General features: G+C 31.4%; 1 protein-coding gene across 1 annotated transcript in view; it reads right to left on the reverse strand.

The window, feature by feature from the left end:
- Window positions 1-9,101: 9,101 nt before the first annotated feature.
- The window catches only part of LOC129229504 (palmitoyltransferase ZDHHC6-like), a 62,854-nt gene continuing 47,000 nt past the window's right edge, over window positions 9,102-24,955 (reverse strand). The window contains exons 5-9 of the mRNA XM_054863822.1: window positions 21,775-21,828; window positions 15,690-15,842; window positions 12,160-12,347; window positions 11,019-11,062; window positions 9,102-10,745 (exon numbers count right to left, since the gene is read on the reverse strand). Of these exons, the coding sequence (XP_054719797.1) occupies window positions 10,648-10,745; window positions 11,019-11,062; window positions 12,160-12,347; window positions 15,690-15,842; window positions 21,775-21,828 (537 nt within the window). The 3' untranslated portion in view covers window positions 9,102-10,647. The remainder of the gene's footprint in view (window positions 10,746-11,018; window positions 11,063-12,159; window positions 12,348-15,689; window positions 15,843-21,774; window positions 21,829-24,955) is intronic.

Raw genomic sequence — 24,955 nt, forward strand, 5'->3', positions numbered from 1 at the left:
TCAACCATATAAAACATGAGCATTTATACATTTATTTACAACAAAATATACAGTTATAAATAAGTTAAAATAGCACAACAAAGTATTGAACATTGCCATAGCATACTCATTAATATATATCTCTAACATCAAAATATTTTCAATTCCATGTAAGAATACATGAGAGGGGAACACTATATTTTTCACTCGTTAATAAGTTGAAGTATTGGCAAAAATATATTCAATTTTTTGGATAAAAAATTAAATTTTACTAAGCTTAGTCTTGGCAATACTTGGTTATAAAAAAGTCAGTTCATTATATTATAGGGTTGCCATCCAAATTTTGCTTCAAAATAGTTGCTTTAGTAGCCTAATTTGTAAAAAAAAGTCGCCTAAATAGTCTCCTCAGCACAATGATTAAGTTGCATTTTTCACCCATTTAGTTGCTTTTTCCAATTTCTTTTAACTATTTACTAACTCAAAAAATACTTAGTGTAACAAAATCACACAACAGAAAATCTTAAAACATAGCTATTTATAGTAAATGCAAAAAAAGAAAAAAATCAAAACTTAATTTCTCAGATCTAACATGTGTTTCAACATCATTCAACATTTTTTACTGGAACTACTACTTCAAAAAAGCAACTCTCAGAATAGTAATGAAGTTGGTATTTAAATTTTTTTTTAAATACTTACAAATTCAAAAAATACATTGTGTCACACAATCAAAAGATGACTACCTATAGTAACTACAAGAAAATAAAAACTTATTTTCCCAAACATAATATTTTTTTTTCAAGATTAACTTGGTTTATTCAGCATTTTTTAATGGTATTAATAATAATAGAATTTAATGAAGATTTTTTTTTTTAAGTCAAGACAAAAGAATTATAAATTGAGTTTGAACTTGTAAAACATATTCATGAGTCTTCAAAGTATTTAAGTTGGGAGACAGTATTGACACTTTCCCATGCATTTTAAATTTTAAATTGTCAATACATTTAAATGTTGATTTTTTTTTTTTCAATGCTGATCGTTGATTTGTGTATTTCAAAGTTTAGTCGTTTTTAAAAATTAAGAACTGTGAACTAAAATGAGACAGTTTTTTCATACTACTATTTAAATGTAATAATTAAGCAATAGCTGCATAGGGAAAGTAATTAATGTAATAGGTAAAATGGCTTCTGAAATAAGCCAAGTAAACAACAAACTAGTATAGGAGGGGGGGACACATGTGAACATGGCACCATGACAACGTCAAGCAAAACATCTTAAAAAATTCTTAAATAATGGCAGGGCCAGTTCTACTTCTTAGCCTAACTTTTAGGGCAAGGACCCAGTTTATGTTCCTGTAGTGACAGGTTTTTTATTTTAGCAGATGCTGATGTAATGTTATCAGACTTCTACATGTGAAAACATATTTTAAATTACCTAATAAGCTAAACTTAATTATTGCAAACCAATACATGAACATTCAAGTAAATTTATGAGTTGTTAATTGTTAAATCAATTTTCATTTCATTTTTTTACATTTTATATTTTAGTGCTATTAGTGATCACTTGAAGCAGTTTCCAGCTAAAGGAGTCAAATTTTCATTTTCATATGAATTTCTCCTAGAGTTCAATTTTTAGTTACGTTCATTTCTATGTGAACTTCAAAAAAAAAAAAGAAAAAAGAAAATTAAATTAGAGTAGCTTTGAAAATATTTATTTTGGGAATAAATTTGAAGATAAACAAGTTTGCTAGTTTGATATTTCGTTTTTGTCCGAAAATACGTAACTAATAACAACTTAAGAACAAAGCTTTAAAAAAATTAGAAATTATTGAAATAAAAATCAAAATAAATCGCTTTAAGATGGCATAAGTTAAAACATCTAAGACCATTTAAAAATATTAAAACACTAACTGGATGCTAAAAGATTAAAATTTCGAGCGCGGCAAGACATTTTCGGCGAAGCACGTATTCAACGCTTGAGTGTTTGTTCTCTATATTTTCATTTCTATGTGAACTTAAAAACAGGAAAATTCAGTTCAAGTAGCTTTGAAAATATTTATTTTTGACATAAATTTAAAAGTAAGGAAGTTTGCTAGTTTTAATTTTCGTATTTTTACGAAAATACGTAACTAATAACAACTTAAGAGCAAAGTTTTAAAAAAAATTAAGAAATTATTGAAATAAAAACCAAAATAAATTGCCCTAAGATTGCATAATTTAAAATATCTAAGACCTTTTAAAATAGTTCAAACACTAACCGGATGCTAAAAGATTTCAATTTCGAACACGGCATGCAATTTTCGGCGAAGCACGTGTTCAACGCTAGAATGTTAACAAACAAGAACGGCTTTAGTTTTTTGCCGTACATATTAGGATATCTTAAGTCAAAGCACTGGAGATCATTATTAATAATGCAATTTTATTACAGAAAACGAAAATTTTGCATTTGAATTCGACCTCAGTAGATCGACACGTTCGCCGCGCGGCGAAATGCTATTGGCTGAAAACTGTATGATGCAATCTCCATAGTGTGTTGGAATGCAACTGATTGGCTCAAAATCGTTCTTCCTATTTCTTTTTCAGTGAATTTCATAAAAGATGAAAAAAATAGTCGCTTTTTATTGCAAAAAGTCGCCGTTTTTTTAAAAACAGTCGTTTATGGCCTGTTTTTTGCCAAAAAAGTCGCCATAGTCGCCTAAGGTAAGAAATAGTCGCAAAAGTCGCCTTTTTAGTCGCCAATGGCAACCCTATATTAAGGCAGGGCTTCCTTAACTGGTCTGCGGGACCCCTTAGGGGTCCACAGGTCCTTGACAGGGGGTTTGCCACAAGCTTCAGGAAAAAATGTTTTTAACACATGAAATGATGTTTCTGCCATGGGCAGGTAAGCAGCGGTATCTGCAGAAATAAGTTTTCGATATATTTCAAGAAATGCGTTTTGGATTTAATACTAACAATACGAAAACGTTGGAACTTGACAATACTTTCTTGCTTTGTTTTCAGCGAACACCTAATAAACACGCTTGTACAATAAAGCTAGCGTACAATAGATAACGAAATAGTAATAAAAGTAAATATTTACAGTTATTGCCCTTTACCTACCCTCGACAGATTTTATATACTTCTATATTTGAAAACCGGAATTTTCACCTTCCAAGTGTGCAGCTTTGAAAATCAAACTATGGAGTTCCTTGAACACTACTTCCCAATACCTCGAGATACAATGTTGTTGGATCCTGCAGCCACCACACTGTAAAATCCTAGTGCATATTGGAAACACATTTGGAACACTTTAATTCACAAAAATAAATTCCAGTTGTGGGAAAGTGAACTAAAATGTGCTCTGGATTTACTCCGTTAAAAACAAAGTGTTCTGACATCTCCAAAGTTGTTCCGAATGTGTCCCGCTTGGGATATTTGTTCAACTTAAGATTGGGAGCACATTTGAGAGCAAGTTGGGAACACATTGTTTTCTTTCACATCAATATAATCTTAAAATCTACCTTAGCTACCAATCAATACAAACTCTCAATATGATACTACTGCGAATTTTGTTGCAATTAATTGCTGTAAAAAAAAAACTTTCCTGGTTGAAGATCGTTTTTTGCCAATGACAATTGACAGTTGCCCCAGGTTATTGCTGTAAAGTTAACAGCAAAAACAACTGGTATAAACAAAGGGGTGGTCCTTAAGTGCTGCAATAGTGCCCCAACACCTGTGTTACAGAGTGTTCTAAAAGAAGAGACAGGTGTAAATATTCAAAAAATGTTCTCAAATGCTGCCCCAAAAGTGTAAAAATCTGTGATGAATCAAATAAGTGTTTTGAAAAGTGTTCTCCAAAATGTTTCGAAAGTATTTCAAAAAAGTGTACTTCAAAATGTTCTAAAGGGGGGGGGGGGGGCAAGTTAAAAAAAAAGGTGCAAAACGTGTTCAAAAAGTGTCCATAGTATCAAAGCTATCTAAATTTTGAACCTGGTATTCAACTTCAACAGTCAAAAATTAAACCCAATACAGTAAAATTGTGCCAGATAAACCAACCTCACTATTTCCATTAATTCAATGTACAATTTTGAATTTTCATTGTTTTGTAACCAACTGGTTTCTGTCTGATTAATTTGATTTTTGAATTTCAGAGTTTAAAAATCAAGTTAGGTCTTGTAAACTACCTACCAAGAGATCATCCACAAATGATGCTACACTTTGAAGGGGGAGGGGGTTTGGGAAATAGTTTTTTAGTTTGTGACAAGGAAAGTGAGGGGGTAACAAGAGGGACATCACACATATTTGTATAACAATATGCTTATGAAAAAAATTGTGACCTGCAACAAAGGGAGGAGAGGGGGTAAGGTGAAGCATGATGCTTTGTGACAAATGGGGGGGGGGGTCAAGCATGTCGGGGAAAGAGCGACATCATTTATGGACGCCCCCAAGAACTTTTTTTTATTTTAAAGGGGTCCACCCTAAATATTGGTCTACGAAAGGGGTCCACTGGCTATAAAGTTTGGGAAGCCCTGTATTAAGGTAACAAAGGGGTAAGTGACTAGAGTATTTTGACTAATCTTCAGGAATAATTGGAAAGACTGACAAAGAAAATTTCTTGAAAAAAAAAATATTTAATATTCATACATAATCCTTTCATATTTTAGTCTTGATTTTATCAATTTTTCCCCCATTGATACAGTATTAACTAAAGGTCTTATCGAAAACTGAAAGTAACGCCTGTAAAAGAAAAACTCGAGAATACCGTGATGGATGTTTCGAGGGTCAACTGCCCAGAACTTTTGGTTTTAATACATATTGTCAACTAATCCAATATGACAGTTTATGTCCATGAAAGGACCTATGACCAAGCACTCTCCCTAAAAATAATTGCTGACTGTTTTAGAGCCTGGCATGAAGTTGAAAACTGTTTCTTTTAAGAAATATTGAAAAGTGCACAGGTAGAAATGAATTAACATTAAAACAAACTTTTTGAGAAAAAGATTTTAAAAAAAGAAAAAGAATTATTTTTAAAACCAAAATAGTTTTTTTTAAATGAATTTTCTTTTTCAGGTCAAGGTTTTATAAACACATTGTATGTTGGTGTAGGTCTAAAAAACACCAATGCTTTCAACTGAAAAGAATTCAGCAGATTTTTTGCTCTAATTTCAAGTATAAATATTTAACCTAAATTAGTACAGAAGAATCTTGTAAAGATTCGCCTCAGTCAAGTGTTATACCACAGGTACCATCTTATCTGATGTTTAAAATATATTTTAAAATCCAGTTTTATTTCTTTTGTAAAATTTATACAACCTTGTGCATGCATTTAAAAAAAATTCCCACATCTGCTTCTGCATTCCAAGCTCTTTATGTTTCACAAAAATGTACATGTCAGGCCTCTGATACAAGTTTCAACTGTATCTAGGCTATAACTACTGCTCTTATGTGTTTATACTTTTACACAAACGCAGTATACTAAAGCACTATGTGTAGTAATGCGCAACACAATTTCAATAAAATTTGATAGGATATTGAACTGAAGGTCTATTAGTACTGTATTTTATTATATCCCAGTAATAGATTCATTCAATAAAAAGTTAAATTTTATTATAATGTGGTGGTGTCAGGGTTTGCCAATGTATATCAGTCAGTCTATATATATCATGATATATATCTGATATTTATTTTGAAAATATCATGATGTTTTGATATTTATTTTTTGAAGTGACATTTGCAATATAAAAATTAAAAGTATTAACCATATTAATATTACTCATTCATTATTAAAAATAATCAAAAGTAATATACAATATTTATATAGCATATTAATACATCAATTATCTAATGTAAATAATATAATGCTCCTTTATTTTATATTCATAAATTTATTAGTAATTTATGAATTTTAATATAAATTAAAAATGTCAAGTTAAAAGTTCATCGGAAAAAAGGAAAATATTTTATGGATGTGTACAGACTAATGCATATTTTTTGTTTCCGAACTATATAAAATTCATAAAAGTAGTTTAGCAAAAAAAAAAGGGTTTAGCAGTTAATGCTTTAGTCCTTTATTTAAAATTAACAGAAATTTAAAGAAAAATATTAATTCTTAAATACATATAAGTATTACATAATACAATATAACACACAAAATAAAAAAAAGAGCATATGGTTTAAAATAACTTTTTCATGTTTTAATATTACAAGATATTTTATATTTATGAACATGACTATGATATATTTCCCTGATTTTTACAGGGCAGAAGTGATCAGTTTTAGTGATCAGTATATTTTATTTCTAATACATTAAATGATCACATTTCAAATGTTTAAAAACATCATTTATATTTAAATGCTATTCAAAGTACGTAAAATTTAACATAGCATTTTATGAATAAAAATAATTAATGAAACATTAATTTTTCAGTTGATGCATTATAATTATAATAAACAACAGTGATTTGAGGAAGCAGTTACTATTTAAACACTTAAGTTTGTGCTGATTGAAAATAATGGATATTTTCGATATTTACAAAAATATCATGATATTTTCAAACCATGGGTAGTGTTATAGCGAGGGCCCAAAACGTGTTAATACCCTGCTGTGTTACAATGGGGTTCCAGCGTCTATTTCTGCATTAAAATACTATGGACCTTTGAAAAATTTTGACTCAGCATACGGAAAATTAAATACTTGTATAAAATATTTGCTTGGATCGTGAGAAGTGGTTATTCAATAGTCTAAATGATCTCTAAAAAAAAAAGAAAAAAAAGGAAATTTTTGCAGTGTTTTTTTTTTGTCTGAACTGGTAATATAATACTTTATTAGATAAAATCATGGGGGAAAAAATCATTCCCACATTCTAAGTTAAAAATAAGCAGTATAATTTTTTTTTTATCATTATCAAATCAATATGTCTAAGCACACTAACAAGTTAATTTAAATATCCATAATCAATATTTAATTTAGCACTAGAAAGACAACATTTTCTGTATACCTAGAAAGACTAGCAGCGGTCATTTTGACCGCTATACTTAAAAATGTGAAAATGATTTATTTTCGGGATTTTTAATCATAGGAAAGATTTGTTTTGATGCATTATAAATTCATTTAACGATTTAATCATAATATAACCTGTAAATTAGTCTGAGACAGCTTTTTTTTAATTTAATTTTATGTTCTATCAATTGAAAAGCATATATACAGTAAGTAAATGATATTGTGAAAGATTAAATTTGTACAAAAGAGAGGACATTTTCTAAGCATGTAATCACTAACAAGTATTTTCAGCTATTCATGTGATTCATTTCTTAAATGCATAAATATCGTAGCATACTTACATTACTTTTCTTTACAATATTTACAAATAATCATCTTTATCACTTTGCCTGTACATGAGCCACAAAATGTCTTACTGCAATCAAAACAAATAATCATAGTTTTATTTCCGCATTATTTCATTTGACATTGTTTTTGTTTTTTCTCTCAGGTAGAAACTTTATCATCATCTTTTTGAGCAATACTAGGTTTCGAAAAATTATCCCAATCAACTGATGAAAGTATATTATTTTCATCGCTAGGAATGTCTTCCTCCTCAGATAATTCAGATTACGCATCCAAATCAGAATCAATTTCAGGCAAATCCTGCAACAGTTGCAGGAATTCATTTTCTGATAAGTTTTCCTTTACAACGGTCCTTCGCAACATCATAAAAAGAATAATTAGGCTCGACCTTTCAAGAACATCGAAGAAAAGAAACGCCTATGTTTCAAGCCAAACACATGTTTTGGTGCACAAAATAATACCAGCACAAGTTTTTAGAATCCACCTGTTATAAATAATTTCCTTTTCAAAACCAAAAGAATAATATGTGTCCGGTCCCATGCTTTTCAAATTCACCTTTCTCAACTTCGCCCCTGCTATAACAGCAGAAAAAAAAAGAAGCATGTGACCACTAGGTGTTTCGCATTTTCCTAACGGCTCAAAGAACTGCACCTGACCAGCAGATGCTACTCAAACCCGCTAATTACAAAAGAATGCTATTCACCGTGACTAATAACAAAAAATCCTTAGTGCACATATCTGATAAGAGAAAAGTGAACAAAACTGGAAGCATAAATAACAGCGGTCAAAATGACCGCCGTGAGTCTTTCTAGGTATAAACACTTATAGCGACTGTAATAATGGACCTAAAGATATAAAATTTTCTTTTGTGAGATCTTAATAGTTAGGAAAAGTCAATAAAGGGAAAAGAGTGAAAATAAAACGCAGTAAATATGAGCGCTTGAAAATCGTTTGCGGTCAAAATGACCGCCTCTGTCTTTCTACTGCTAAATCCCCTCTGTAAAATATAATCTAGCACACACATAGTTTTTTGGATTCAAGTTGAATGCAAATATTATTATTAATGACACTTTTGCTAATAGCATATACAAAACTAAATCTTCAATTATTTTGCATCCATATCAAGCATTTTTTTTTTCTCTCGCAAATAATTTTACAAAAATCTTTAAAGTGTTGTTGAACAATTTTTGAAATTATTTCTACTTATTTTTTTCAGTATACATCATTATATCGTTGTATCAGAACAACAATAAGATATCTTACTGTTTTTCTAGGATAAGATGTCTTACTGTTGCTCTGAGGCAACAATATGTGCAGAAACAAAATGGTGAATAGCTACAAAAATTAATAGATATCTTATTTAAAAAATATATTAGGAATATTTTGTAGTAAGTTACTACAAAATACCATGCCTTGCCATCAATCTGAGTTGAACAGCACCATTCCTGTGGTCACTCATCAGGTGTGCTAATTCTACATTAGCTACCAGTTTGTTTGGCTCTCTTGGCTCCCTTAAGAGGATTTTCGCCACCAGCTCATGTGATTCCTAGTCCGGGCTGATGAGTGCTAAAAAGCACGAAACTGCAGTCCTCATGATGGAATAACTAAGCTGGTGGTGTATTTTAAGTATATTAGGAATATTTAGTAAATTCAGTGATATATAAGCAATTTTTTTAAAATCTAGATACTGCTTTGGAAAAAACACAACATAGAATTCAAATTTGTATGGAAATAAACAAAATGCTGAATAGTCAAAGTTCTTTTTTTTTCTCACTCCAAAAATCTCTTACAGCAACTGCCCTGCATTTTAAATTTTAGTCCATTATAAGAGCTACGAATGCTGAAAAAAATACACAGGAAAGGAAATTGTCAAGCAGTATTCAGCACACTTTTAAACTTGCAAAAGTTTTCGTGACTGTACAGTAAGAACAAGAACAATTAGATTGCAAGAAAAACAGAAAAGTATCAAATAAAATATAAACCAACCTTTAGAAAGACATCACAACCAGCAATCACCCAACATAATAAATATTACTCTAACCAGTACTAGCAAATAAGTAATAGGTGATAAAAGAGACTTTAAAATGCCTCAAGGAAAACTATGGTATAACATTTGAAAAATAGAATAAATTACAGTCAAATCTCAATAACTCGAATATTTCTTTATTTCGAAGTTTTCATCGGGTCCCAAACTAGATATTGTTGCGGAAATTTCCTATTACTCAAACAACCAATAACTCGAACATTTCAGCCGGTCCTTTTAGACTTCCGAGTTATCGAGAGTTGACTGTATCTGCAAACATTTAAGAACAAAAATAACTTCCACGCAACATTTTGGCATTAAATAAGCAACACAGTACACTCATTATCCTTGGAAGGGTTATCCACATGCCTGAATTTTCCATTTCTTTCAATTCCTATCCTTCAGATGAAATTTATTTTAGTGAAGCAAGATGAGCTTTTGAATATTTATTTTAAAACCTTGTTCCATTCAGGGCTGATGAGAGGCCATGTCAGCCCAGTCGGAAACTAGGGGTCCCTCCCTTTGAGGGGTCCGGTTCGGAATAGGAGTAGCATAAATATGGCAAATTTTAGTTGAAAAGCGGGGCCCAGCAACCGAATTGACAAGGGCCTTGGCTCTCGAAGTCCTCGTATTCCATTTAAATAAAATCATTGGCAGATTCTGAAAATACATCTGCTTATGATTTAACAGAGAAATTTGTAGCTCATGGAGAAAATGCTGAGGAAGATAATCTAAGTGCTTTGTGACATTAATGATCGAGGCTTCAAGCATGCAACTAATGAAAAAATGGGTAAATGATATGGAAGGTAAAAATTTTAAGAAAGCGATTATAAGACGGGGAAGTTTAAAGGTCAGTGTGCTCAAGTGAGCTCACAATATAGCTTTAGCTCATGTTAAAAGCATATTCCGCATTAAGAAATCTACACATTTAATAGCAATGAAATTAATCCTCAATTACTAGTTAATGTTACCTATTGTGTCAAATTGTCCAAATGCATATATCTGTCGATTTGCTACCTGTAAGGATTATACGTGATAGACGATTCAGCCACTTCCGAGGAAAATTGGGAATGTACTAAATGTAAAACAGAAATAAATTTGGATTAAAAATTATAGCTTCATAGCTTCAAAAATGAAAAGTATGATTTACAGTGGGGAAAAATCCAAGGAACATTTGTAGCAAAACTTTATTAAAAAATATAGATTGCATATATAGATTGCATACATCTTTCAAGAGACAATGCAGATTTTTTGGAAGATATTTTTTGATCAAATTTCACAAATTTTTTCATTGCACATAGTTATTTTACACAGCACATTTGCCATCAAGAAATCTTTTTTGCCAATTTCCCTACTTCGCATTCTGTACTTGTAAACTCAACAGCACAGCACCTAGGAAACCAACCTTTTACCTCAACATCACCTAGAATTGAATTAGAAATGTTGCATTTGCAGATCAAAATATTTAGCCAAAAACTACATTTTTCATAGATGGTTAATTTCATTTGAAAAATTTAGAAATTAATTTCTAACAAATCTTAAAGAAAGCTTTCAATACAGCTAGTACAAAGTTACAGTGCAAGGCAAGATATTTCAACTCCAATATTTGCTAGATTTTTTTTTCTTTTAAAAATGTAATTAAAAAAAAATAAAAGTTGAAAACACAAAAACATAAATGAATAAATAAATGACTTACCCGATTCGGTAGCAAGATTACATTTTTCACCATACAACCACCTTCTGTAAAAATTTAATGACAATTTACTTAATGAAATTCACTGTAATATCTTTTAGCATTTATTTACATTCAAAATCTAGCAACAGTTCTAAAAAAGCAAAAATGAGTTCAAGTTTTATTGAACAATTACTGCTATACAAATACATATTTCCATTTAAAAAAATAGGAAAAATGTGTACAAAGCACAAAATACATTTAAAGACTGAAATTGGAGTATTTCAACATTCACCGGTGATTCACCAAAAATATTCAGTCTTTCAGCTATGTGTACGCTACATGCACGTTACACATACAATTGCTACATGCAAGTTGACATTCACTGGTAAATGTTGCCATTCATCAGGTTATCATTTGGTCATTCTGTATGTAGGCGGTTTCGACAAGGGTCTGTGCAAGTTCCTATTCAATCTCAAAGCTCAACAAAAGACCAGTGTTGTAACAGCCTCATCCAACGATCTTAAAACAGTACATGTTTAGTAAAATTAATTCAACAGATTAAATGATTTTAGATGAAGGATACGTGTTAAGCCTAGTCTGTGACTATTTTACCTCATCATACTTGAGCTGTTCCAAACTGTTATACACCAAATGAATCAAGCTTAGCTGCTAATGCAAACATGTTCTTGAAAAGAGTGTATAGCTCTCTAAACAGATAATCCATGAAAATTGTAATAGACAAAATTTTACAGAGATGTTAAAAGAGGTGTTTGATTTTAAAATGTTTCACAACCACAAGCAAAAAAAAATGACTTTCTTTGCGAAACAAAGAGTTGCCAATATTAAAATTCTGCATTGAAAACTTAATTCCCAATTGTTAAAAACTAGAATAAAACGCTTCCTCCATTTATTTCAATGATATGGCCTTTTATTTGATGTATGGTCACTTGACATACCACCAGACTCCACATTTGGTAATGTAACTGGTGGGGTCAGACACCACTGTAACTTTTAAGGGCATGTTTGCAAGAGTATTTTTTATTTCTCTGGGGAGAGAATGTCATTCTTGGAGAGCTGGGGGGGGGGGGTGCACTATTGTCTTGGGGGATGGGCAAGACACCCCTGAATATTCAAAAATAATCTTCATGAAATGAAAACATACTTTCGCCATCTTGTTACATAAACTGCATCTCCTACACGCAACGGAATACGTGATTCATCACTACATGGTGGCGAAAGACAGGTCCTAATTCCTTTTGAAATTGGAAACCATGATCCATTATAATTTTCAACAATGGTATATTGTTTTTTTCTTGCTCTTTTGTCATCTTTCTGAATAATCTGTTCTATCTGCAAGAAATAAAATACCAGTTTAGAAAAAATTATGACTCTAAAATGCAATTATAAATAGATTTACGAGTGAATATCAGGAAAACAGCTAATATTACTTCCAGATAAATTTCACAGACACTTCCGATTAAAAACATTTTATTTTTCATGTAGTACTCTGTCTCATATTCAATCCATGTCAAAGGCCGTAACCAGGATTCTATGTTAAATCTTCCCTTGTGGCTTTTTTTACTCGTACTTGAGGGATCATTTTGGTGTCGAATAAAAATAATTTAGCCAAATTTTCATCTCTTTATCTCAAACAACCTGCGAGTTTTTCAAAAAAAAAAAAAAAAAAACTTGTTTTTTTAGTTTAATTTTTTTTATAGTAAAATTCAAAATTAATGAATGGTAATTTTTTTTACTTATTCTTAGGAATAAAATACGTGAAAACTTATTATAGTCATAATTTTTAAACGAAAAGTTGATTTTTGGTGCCAGAAATAAAATTTAAATATTTTTTTTTTCAATGCTTTTCTGAAAAGTGACACTCACCAAATTTGTCAAAAAAGGTCTTTTATACTCCTCTACACTCAGGATTTTGTTCGAATTTTTTGATACGATGGAACAATACGAGAAAAATTAAAAAGTGATTTTTTCTCGTAATTTTGCGTTCAAACAAATTTTAATTTTTTTTGTCAAAAAAATTTGTCTGAACTAAGTCAGTAAAAAATTGTCTGTGAAGTAAAAAAGAACATTTAAAGAAAAAAAAAAGAAAAAAAATTCCAAAATACTATCTTACCAGAGAAAAAATATAAAGAAAACCATTAAAAAAAACAGAGACCTATCCTTTATGAAATTATTAGGAATGTAAAAAAAAATGATTAAAGAGTTTTTTAATAAATATTATTCAATGTAAAATTGTACATAAAGGCAATTGTATAATTTGTCCATGCTATTTAGAATCATTTTTCAGTTTTGATCCAATAAGGGCAGAAGTTTTGAATATTAAAGTAACTTCATTATAATTTAGACATCAATTAACATAATTATTTCAAATAACTGACAGTTAATACAATAATTTTCAACAAGTCATGACTATTTTTTTTAAGTAAGGTTAGTCTTCATTCACAGTGACATTAACTTTTTATCAATGAACAGACTCAATATTTCAGCAGATAAATAATTTTATTTATTTTTGCCAAAAATCGAGCATGATACAGAAAATATATATCCACTATGTCAAAATCACATCTAATATCATAAAACTTGAAGTGAGATAGCGACATATTAAGTCATTTTCTTGATTATAATTCAGATTAGAATGACATAACTGGGATTACTCGGTATTGTTGTGACTGTGCTAATGGTAGGCGCAATGTCGGATATTCCTCACACATTGCTGCGATCATATATTTTCTGTCTCATGCTCGATATTTAGAAAAAATAGTAAAGCACGCTGAAATATTGAGTTCTTTTCATAGATGAAAAAGTCAGTTGCGTTGTAAATGAAGACAGTAACAAAGAATAACCTTACTTAAAAAATCAATATTAATCGTTTAAATTTTTTTATCTAATGTCAGTTATTTTTAAAAAATTATGTTAAACGACGTAAAAAAGTTACATTAATATTTGAAATTTTTGTCTTTATTGGATCCAGACTGAAAAATTATTCAAAATTGAGTGGACAAATTATATAATCTTCTTTATGTACAATTCAAATTGAATAATATTTATTTAAAAACTCTTTAATCATTTTTTACAATTCTAATAACTTTTGTGTTTTTTCTGGTAGTATAAATTTTTGTTAGTATTTTCAAAATAAAAATTTTCTTTTTAAATTTTCTTTACTTTGCGGACTATTTTTTTCTCACTTGGTACAAATGAATTTTTTGGCAATAAAAAATATATAAATTTGTTTAAATGCAAAATTATGAAAAAAAAATCACTTTTTATTTATTTTTTTTCTGTTTTGTTCCACCACTTCAAAAAATTCGAAAAAAAGTCCTGAGTGGAGAGATGTTTTTCCGACATTTTCTGACAAAATTTGGCGAGTGACACTTTTTCAGAAAAGCATTGAAAAAAAATATTTAAATTTTGTTTCCGTCGTCAAAAATCAGCTTTTCGTTTAAAAATTATGACTATAATAATTTTTATGTATTTTATTCCAAAGAATAAGTAAAAAAACTACCATTTATTAATTATGAATTTTAATATGAAAAAAAATTAAAATCCAAAAAAATTTTTTTTTTTGAATAACTCTAAGGTTGTTCGAGATAAAGAGCTGAGAATTTGGCTAAATTATTTTTATTCGACACCAAAATTATCCCTCAAGTGCGTGTTGAAAAATCCGCGAGGGCAGATTTGACATAGAAACCCAACTATGGCCTTTTCGGGTTTTACTTTAATCTACGACACTAGAACTCTTTTTATTGCATCAAAGTCAGATAGGCAACATGTGTCTCACATTTGAATCTGTCTTCAACAGGCAGAGCCCAAAGTGGTTTTTTGGGGGGGAAATGTAGGAATAATGAATCAAAAATCAAAAAAGTAGGAAAAAAATAACTTTAAAAAGTAGGAAAAAATAGGAACAGATATGATTACAAGAGGAACCAAATTTAACATAAATTTCATTTTCAGAAGAAAAGATAAAGTTAATAAAATTAATATACAAATAATATTTAATATAATATACAAAATACAACAGATATGATTAAACACGTCAAGGGGAAACAATCAAGTTTAAGATAAATTTTATTGGCGGGACAAAATATATTTATTCTTTATAACATTAAATAACATGCAGAAACCGTGTTAAGAAATATAGAAATGTATTTGTATATTCAACTCAGTTAAATATACAAACAAATGTTTGATTCATGTCAGTCAGGTATTCACACGAAATATAAAATAAGATTAGATACTTGTTTTTATACCCTATAAATTAATATACGGATAAAGTAATTTGGTTTGATTTTTTTTTTGGCATAAGAGCCTTTTAGTGGGCTATACAGCATCAAATGATTGTTTCAATTTGAAAAAGGTGTCAAAGAAAAGAAATTGTTTAAGGAGTAAAAGACATAAAACTACTGCAATTTGGAAAATTTTTGCTCAAATAAGCGCACAAACTAATGGCATTCTTTAAATTTTGAATGACAAGTCAAAAGAGTAAATAGAAAAATAATTCAGAGTAACATGAAAAATTTCTAACAGAACTGAGCAGAGATGAAAACAGGGACAAAAGGAAAAACACAAAAATCGGGGGGGGGGGGGGGGACATCTTCTGAAGGAAAGAGAACAATTTAGTTGCACATAAGTCATCTTCATTACTACAATAAATACAACAAGACAATTAACACTTACCGTTAGCGAATATTGGTGACAACCATCCACAAGAGGCCAGTCTGTCATGCCATTCCCAAGTGAATCCCAGAAAACTTGTTTTATATTTCTCCACCATCCAATATTATATGGATAAACAAACTGACTGTATTCTGGTCTAGGTCTTACAAGAGCCTAGAAAGTAAAGAAAAATCAACCTTGAGACAAATTATTTCTATACTGCCAAGCGTAAAATAAAAATTAAAAACACACACACACACACACACCCCTTATTCATATTTTTGTAAAACAGTAGTAGAGTAAAATTTTGTTGATTCAGATCATATTTGTAGATGCATATATAAATAGTTTTAAATCATAATAGCAAGAGCATAACTACATGCCAAACATTTGCTTTTTATTTTGATTACATGCACTGTTCCAGCATAGATTGTGCAATAAATTATGGCAATTTAGGAAACACCAATGCAGCTGAACTCGAAAGATAAAGCTTTAGATTGACCTTACTTCAAATGACACACGCGTTTGAAACAAAAGACAGTTGATAAAGTCTATTGAGAAGAGATAAAATGGAGGGAGTGAAGACTTTCATTCATGAAACCCAGACACCAAGTCACGGGATAGAATTCAAAGCAAAGCATTAGAAGAAATCAGGTTTCTTTGGCTTGTTTCATGCAAAACGTGCCAACCATTCGTTGTTGTTGTTGAGTCACGTACGTGACTTGGGGTCTGGGTCAACTTTTGCTAAGCCAATGATTGGACGTGTTACCTCCATTTTAATTCCTGCTCTAAGATAAATTCTTTGTTAAGAAATTAAGTGAGTAAGTGTTTTGATATTTTTTTTCTTTTAAATATTTCTATGTAATTTCCCTGCAAAAGATATATTTTTGTTGTAAAGAACAATAAGTTTGTTTTTGGCAACAGTCTTTACTTTTATGTCTTAGAGGAATTTTATAAACAGTTTGCTAAAGTATTTTTTCAAGTAGTGAGCCACGGAGCTGCCATTCTGCTTGATGAATATTCCTTTAACGGCTACAACTACTGACAACTACGTAAAACTCGCATGTGACAACTCATTTTACAAGAACTGACCAAACCTGCCTTCTGCAAGAAGATGATTCTGAAAATGTTAGTTTACTTCACGTTCATGTTTATACTATTATGTGCTTAACTTTCAGTTATGATATATTATAAAATTTGTCAAGTTACAGAAGTGACAATTTTTATAATATTTGTACAAAAATGCTCCAACTAATATAATTTTTAAAAGGAAACTGTACAAAAAACATTAAAATAATGTAACATAATTATATTTGATTAATTATTTTCCAAAATTATACTTGATCTATTGAATCATTTCATCAACTTCAAATATTTAAATGGGATCTAATTTTGAAAATGACGCCGTAGCAGAGTGCGCGGTTGGTCTGCCTGGGGGAAATAAAATAATTTCTCCAAACATAGGAAAGGATTATACAAACAGAGAAATTGGGCTACTTGGTCCAAGGACATGAAAATGGTACATTATAGAAAGAGATTTATGAGGAGGTAACCCAAAAAAAAAAAAAAAAAAAATTAAGAGGGGGAATTCCGGCACTTGACAGGAAAAGATGTGGTCAAGGTTTGGCAAATATTTATTTGAATTTGGAATGTGATTTGAAAAGATTAATTGATGACATAGAAGACCCAAGTGAAGCTTGGAACACTTTGAAAAGAAATTTTGATCTCCCAACATTGGCCAGAATGGCCGCAGTATGAGAATCCTTTCTCTGATGTAGAGTATATGAAGATGAATCTGTTGTGTAATTTGCTGTCGGGCTGGGGGAAATTTACTAACAGTTAGTCAAGAACGGCTATATTATGGAAGAAAAAATTTATACTTTTCAATGAATTAGATTTCTACCCTCTAACTTTGACAGTATAGTCCAAGCTATTTCCCGGTGGGAAAAAGAGAAGTCATTAGTCAAAGACGAGTTATCAGCCGAGAAGAGTAGAATCAAGTATTTAACAAAAGAGCCGGATTTACAAAAGTGCAATGAATGTTTTTTTCAAAACAAAGTAAATTTAGAGTGGCAAATGGGAAAAGTAAACCTTTTTTCAAAAGTAAAATTTGTCATTATTGTAAGAAATAGGGCCATATTGCCTCATGATGTTGAAGTCGTAATAAAGATAATCAAAATAAGAATTTCAATGTAGAAATGAAACAAGACATTCAGGCTGGTATGTTTTGTTCAGTGACTGACTGGAGTGAGTGGAACGGCCATCACCACCATTCCAAAATGTTAAAATTCATGGCTCCTGTATTCCAGTAGTAGAGCACATTTTTGCCAGAACAAAAGTTTATTTGCTGAATTAAAGCCGGTTCAGAATACCCAATTGGAGGCAGCTGTTGGCAACATTATACATAAAGTAGAGTGCATAGGGATTCAAAATAGAATCAGATGGAAAAGTAGTAACAATTACTTTAAAAAACGTCTTTTTCGCTCCAACATTGCAATGCAATTTGTTTTCTGGATCATGTATTGACAGACAAGGTTTTAAATTAAGATGTTATCCGAGTAGAATTTGTGTCTTTAATTTTTAAAAATGTCCAATTATTTGCAGCAAAATTAATAAACAAACTTCATTATGTTAAACTTGGTTTTTACAAGAATTGTGAGAATACCCGTTATTTCAGTACCTCTAATACCAACGGTTATTCTGAAAAGGTCAATGCTGTGAATGTAGACATGGAGCTGTGGCAAACATTTTGCTCACACACAAATATGGACACTATTCATCAGACAAGGATGCTGGAAGCTGCCCATGATCTTTAAATGAAGAAGGGACTCAGACCTGAATGTGAATTTGGAAGCAGGGCAAAAAGAGGAAGTGCTCATTCAAACCTGTCATTGAATGGCATTTACAAGTCCCTCTTGCTCTAATTCATGTGGATTTGATAAGGCCTTTTCAGACTGAATCCTTCAAGGGAAAAAAATACATTTCTTGCATTATTGGTGACTTTTCTCGTAAATCCTATGTGTGTTTTCTAAAATGCAAGGATGAGGCATTCAATGTTTTTGCAAATTTGGGATGTTTGGCATATATTGCTGGGAAAACTTGTACCAACATTTCAAATGCCGTAAATATTTTCTCATAATTCCAAGCCAATCCAGCTAAAAAGCATTGCATTGTTTTTTGACCCCCCCCCCCCATTAAGCTAAGTTACTCAAAATATACCTGTGAATATAAATGAAAATTAAGTGCAATCGGCAGGATTGTTATTGAAGGTTTTTCAGATTCTGACTATGCTGTAAATCGATAAGATAGGGCCTCAATTGTCTGAATTGATAAATTCCATTTCAATGGAGAACCTCCAAACATAAATAAGCGTTATCTACAATGGAGCCGGAATATATATCTCATTAGGAGAGACTGCAAAAGAAATAGTCTGGCTGAAAAGAATTACTGCAGAAATAAACGAGTAAAAAAGTAAAAGCTTTCAGCTCAAAAGCACTGTGGTCTATTGTGATAACACTACCACAATTAAAGAAAAAAAAAAGACCTGATTTCTTTTAGTGTTTAATGATTGACTTTGTCTATGCCTTAGGCTTTATTTTCCATAAAATTTGTATTTGTCTGAAAAATCTGGCAATGCTGTGGAAACTTGGCTTGCTCATGCAACTTGTTTAGGCATAGTTTGCACTCTCACACAATGCAAACGTGGAACAAGAATTTTCAATGGCTCACAATTTTTCTATTCTTGTTCTCACTTGAAGTATGGCACCCAAACGCTACAAAAGTTAAACATCTAACTTCAACTTAAGTGTTGTATCTTGGGTGGAAAGTATCAGAAAGGGTTGCAGCTCTTAATTCAAAGTTGATGAGAGGTGCGTGCGACAGTGGCGTTCTGAGAAAAAGGACTTGGAAATATACCCAAGTTTAAACGAACGAAAAGGACCGGCACCGTTAAGTTGTCACAGAATAGGTGCTTGAGAAGTAGATAATGAAGCAACAGCACGAATAAAGGAAAAGCCTTTAAAGCAAAGGCCAGAATTTTATTTGTTCATGTTCGAGGGAAAAATGGCAACAAATCTTTCTTCTCAATGATTTTCTTCACGCCACAAATTTGGATACAAGTATTGTTGTGGAAAGTTGAGATGAAGCACTGAATAATAATTTGAATGTAGGAAAGTTTTGAAAAATATGAATTTTATTTTGAAATCAAAGGGTCACAATTAATAGTTTTTAATCGATATCTCCGCTAATTATAATCAGAAGATTATGTTAAATAGCCAAACATAAAGATGGGGAAAATAAGAATCTAACGATACCTAGTTCGGTGGTCAGTTCATTGACGTTCGGGAGAAGTAACTTGGACATTCATAAATACATCCACTCAGTTTTTAATTATACAAGATTGTAAATGATTGCAGTATATTATATGCTTGCACTTTTTTTATTGATTGCAAAATCTATCTTGGAACAATATTCAATTTTTTACAACTACTTGATATTGGCCGAGTATCTGATCAAAATTTGGCTGAGTACCGAGTAGTTATTGAGTTCTCGGTACGTCTCTAGTTCCAATTCCTTTGAGTAGGGATCTCTATGTATTTGCTTCTTCTCTATGTATTTGCTTCTTATTATGGGACAGTGACAGAGAAAAAGTGCAAAAATTAATGCATAAATGGATAAAAAATATATTCAATTTAAAGGTAAAAGTTTGAGATAAACATACACAAAGAAGTAAGTATGCATTCTAAAATTTTTGCTGAAGCCTACATGCATGCTTTTCCTTCTCCACAATTTAGTTACATGGGCTCAGTGCTTGACAGATAAAGCACAGAGAATGACAAGCTTTGTATAGAGAACTTGAAATGTGAACAGTTATTGTAATCAACGTAGTATATTGTAATGCTAATTACTTGACATCAAACAAATCCATAGTAAACTATTTTAAAACAATTCCCTTAAGTTACAACACTTTGCTATTGCTAAATTATTCATTGAATTTTCATTTTAAAATAACTTTTCTTTTAAATTAAAAAAAAAAACATTTTTAGTATTAATCAAACATAACTAGTTTACAATTATTATAATATTATCTGGTGTACAAATAAATTTTAAAGGATTTTTTTTTCAAGTTTGATGCTTTGTGAAAAAATGGTTTCATGTTCATTCTTTGAGCATTGTCCATCATCTCGAAAAAAGGATGCATCTTTTGATAATATCCACTAATCAAACAAATTTTGGACTTCATCAAATGAGGGGAAGTGCTGATCCTCAAGAGCATGCGTCATCGACAAAACCAAATAGTAGTCTAAAGGGGCAAGGTCTGGGCTATATGGCAGATGGGGTAGGACTTTCCATTTCAGCATATCAAGGAAGTTTTGACTGGCTGCGAGACAAGTGATCGAGCTTTATCATGTTGCAAAATTACCTTGTCGTGCCTCTCCTTATATTGTGGCCATTTTCCCCTCAATGCTCGGCTCAAATGCATCAATGGAGTTCGATAAAATTGTTTGGCACTAGTTTTCGTCTAATATAGCTACAAGTTCGGCATCCTCAAACATTTGTGGCCATTCATCGGACTCTTTGCCATTGGTATCAAAATCACTACTTTTAAAAGGTCTATATTAAAATTCACAGGTGGAAATCGATGAAGCATGTTCCCATATGCTTCTGACAGCATCCGATGCCCTTCAGATGCATTTTTCTTCAAATGACAGCAGAAAAGTGAATTTTCCTGCAAACTGAGTCTTGTTGGCTTGGTACAATAGTTGACATATTCAAAGCACACAAAAACTATGTTGTTTCTACTTCAGCAAAATGCCACACGAAAGCATAACGATGAGGTTATAAAATAAAATTAGTTGCAGCATTGTCTGTTTCAATTAAATACTAGTGAAGCCATCTCTTAAAAAACCTTTAAAACTTATTTATGCACCAGATATATTAAGTTTTAGTGCAATATCGTAATTGTAATGTAAATATATTACATTTGTTTACAATCCATAAAAAATGAAATTACTAATTTGTTGAAATTATATTAAATTCAAAAGGGTTCTATTATTTTTCACACAATGTACAACGTTCTTCAAAAAGTAAATCTATAAAAACGTACCTTGGTAACAATCCAATTTTCAATGCTGGTTTCATTTCGAATAATTTGCTTCATCTGAAAGGAAAGACAAGGATAAAATGCAAACATTAAATTAGGAAAGGATACAAATGTTCAAATTTCCATTAAGTTGGCTCTGAACAAGTACTAGGAGCCATACTGTTTAAACCATCATGCCAAGGAAAGTGACACAACTCAAAAACAGCATTGGAGAAAATCAAGGCTTTACGCAATGGTAGTTTTAAGCGACTTCGATTTCATCTCAAAAGTTGCAGTAAGATCCAAAACCATTATAATGTCATGTTTACTGGATTTTGCTGTCAAAATGAAACGGCTAATGAATAAATTAGCAATTAATCTCATGTTAGAAAAAATTTTTTATAAAATACAAATGTGACAACCAGAGCAACAGGCTCTGAGCCCAGCTAGGCTGTTCCTAATCAGTTTATCAGTCCCCAATGAAGATCAATGGCCCTCTTAAAGCTATCCACTCCCTTACTCATTATAGTTTCTTCTGGTAAGCTGTTCCAAGTACCCACAATCCTACTAAAGCTATCCCATACCTGCCACCCTCCGAGAAAAAAAAATCTGAATGATTTTTTTTTTAATTCAGAAGTTTTTTAACGCAAAGTAAAATTAAACAGTACACTTTTAAAACATTAGTCTACCCTCTTTGCATTTAAAAATATAAAGTTAGTTAAGAATCTCATATAAATTGAACTTACTTTCGTTTAGTAAAAATTACTTGTATAGCTTTCTTTAAACGATCGAAACGTATACTCACCTTTTAAAAAAAGAAAAAACGAAGCAAGAAACAATACAGACTGAGCGAGCAAGAAAATTGATTAAATGGCACTGGAAGTGTTGGCTTAGTTGCCCGTCGAGAGGCTTGCTTCGATTGGATCCCAAAGAAGTCAAGCGCTGTACCACTGAGTGACGTCATAATCTTGCCTAACCTCTTCTCCTGCGATTCTACTACAGTAACCTCTCCTTGGCTACTTGGCCCGAAACACTGTGAGGTGTTCCGCAAAGGTACCATTAGCACAAAAATTGGCGAGATACAATTTTGTTCCAACACAACATGAAAAATCCTGAAGATTTGGCTCGTAACTGGAAAAGAGCACGAAAAGTCCGTAACACTTCAGCGAAGTCCGCAAAAGTTGGCAGGTATGCTATACTATTGCTAATTTATTCATTAGCAGTTTCATTTTGACAGTAAAACGTATTTTACAGGATTTTTTGGAGAAATGAAATGCTATAACGGTTTCCGTGACTTTTCCTTGATTAAGTTCATCAAATTTCCCTGATTTACGTTATTAATGATAGTGATTATGACTTTCTTTGCCCTACTTGAAAACAGGGTTGGGTTTTGGACTGTCCAAAACTGGTTTAGGACAGGACAGGTGTGTTTTACTGTCCAAAACTGCCCGAAACTGTCTTAAAATGTACAAAACTATGCTAAAGCTTTTAAAGGGATGTAATATAATCAATTGGTATTTACTGAATATTCGTAATGCATAAATATTAATGAGGTTTAATAAAAAAAATGAGTATTTGATAATATTTTTCTCCAAAATGTGCATTGCCAATAACTATCACATAAAAACTTTCTTATGTAACAGTTGGTAGAGTTATGAAAGGAAATTCACAGCACAATGAAGATAACTAATTTCAGTTCCATTTATAGCTCAAAGGAATGTTTTATATTAAATGTCCAATATTTAAAAAGGTTTTCGCAAATAAGTTCTCATGATGTTTTAATAAAAATTATTTTTTAAATCATAGATTAAAAAACAAGAAATTGATGATTAAACACTTATATTTTAAAATGTGTGCATTCTTTTTTAATTTATATTTTAAATATAATACATGCTGTAACTACAGAAAAATTGTCATTTATTGCATTTAAAATCAATTATTGCACTATATCTTGAACACTCTCTTTTGCACACATGCATAAATGTCAAAAAATTTGGTTTATGGAAAGAAAAAGAAAAAACTCATGCACATACATACAAATTAAAATACTTAATTTCTACGTAACTAGATTAAAATCTGCTATATAAATAAGTTATACAGTCGATGCTCCTTATAATGACCACACATTATAAAGACCATTCCATTATAACGACCAGTGGTAATAGTCCCAACTTTACCCTTATACTCCATTTTAATTTGCTTGTGGTATAACGACCGTTTTGTATTGCTTAATCCAATATAGCGACCGAGTTCAGCGAACACTATTTCCGGTATTTTTCCTAGTAGAACATTTTTGCACTCTGAAATGACCTTGATTATTGTTTAGAGATAAGCTGCATGGAGTCTTAAGTGTTCAGTCTGACTTTGACAGGTGGGAGGGGAATTCCCACTCACCACAGCACAGAAAGAATAGAGGGAAAGGAAACATGAAATTTCCGGGTTCCTTAGGAAAAGGGGTTGACAAATGTATTGGTATGGTAGTTTAGTGTTTAAACCACATGAGTTTTAAGGGTTGATTCTCCAAAATAAGAGGAGCCTTGCTGTCAGTGCAGATGTCATGTCAGCTCAGATGTTCTGCTTCCAGAAATGTGATAAGAGGTTCGAGGACAAATAACCTGCTCTTCAACTTGAACCTGGACAGGATCTAGGTCATATGCCTTGGATTAGTCATCCTCTGCTGGGGGAAGGAGTGAAAAGACTTGGGTAGATTCTTTGGTGAAATACCAACTGACCAAACACTATGTATTTCTTCATAATTGAATGAGATGGCAGCTTCAAATACATGTAAAGCATTAAGTTTAGAAACTAAAATTGAAATCTTAAGAGAAGTAGATAAAAGAGTGCTGAAAAACTGTGAAATTGAGAAGGCTTTTGAAATTTCCTAAAGGGTTTTAAAAACCCTATTTGGCATCATTAAGAGCCGGGATTCAATTTTGAAAAAAAGAAGAAATAGGAGTCAAATCATCCAGAAATAGTTCCAGCGAAGGGAAATTTCAGAAGCTTGAAGAAGGATTATATGAATGGCTAAAAATATTGCGATCAAAAACTGTTCCAATAGATGAAAATTTGTTAAACTCAAAAGCTCTAAGTTTTGCTCAAAAAATGGACAATGAAGAAACTGCATTCAAAGCTTTGGACGGATGGTTACAGAAATTTAAAACCAGACATGGTCTTTCATTCCAGAAGCTTTGTGGCGAAAGTGGTT

Source organism: Uloborus diversus, chromosome 9, assembly GCF_026930045.1.
Source record: "Uloborus diversus isolate 005 chromosome 9, Udiv.v.3.1, whole genome shotgun sequence".
NCBI lineage: Eukaryota > Metazoa > Arthropoda > Arachnida > Araneae > Uloboridae > Uloborus > Uloborus diversus.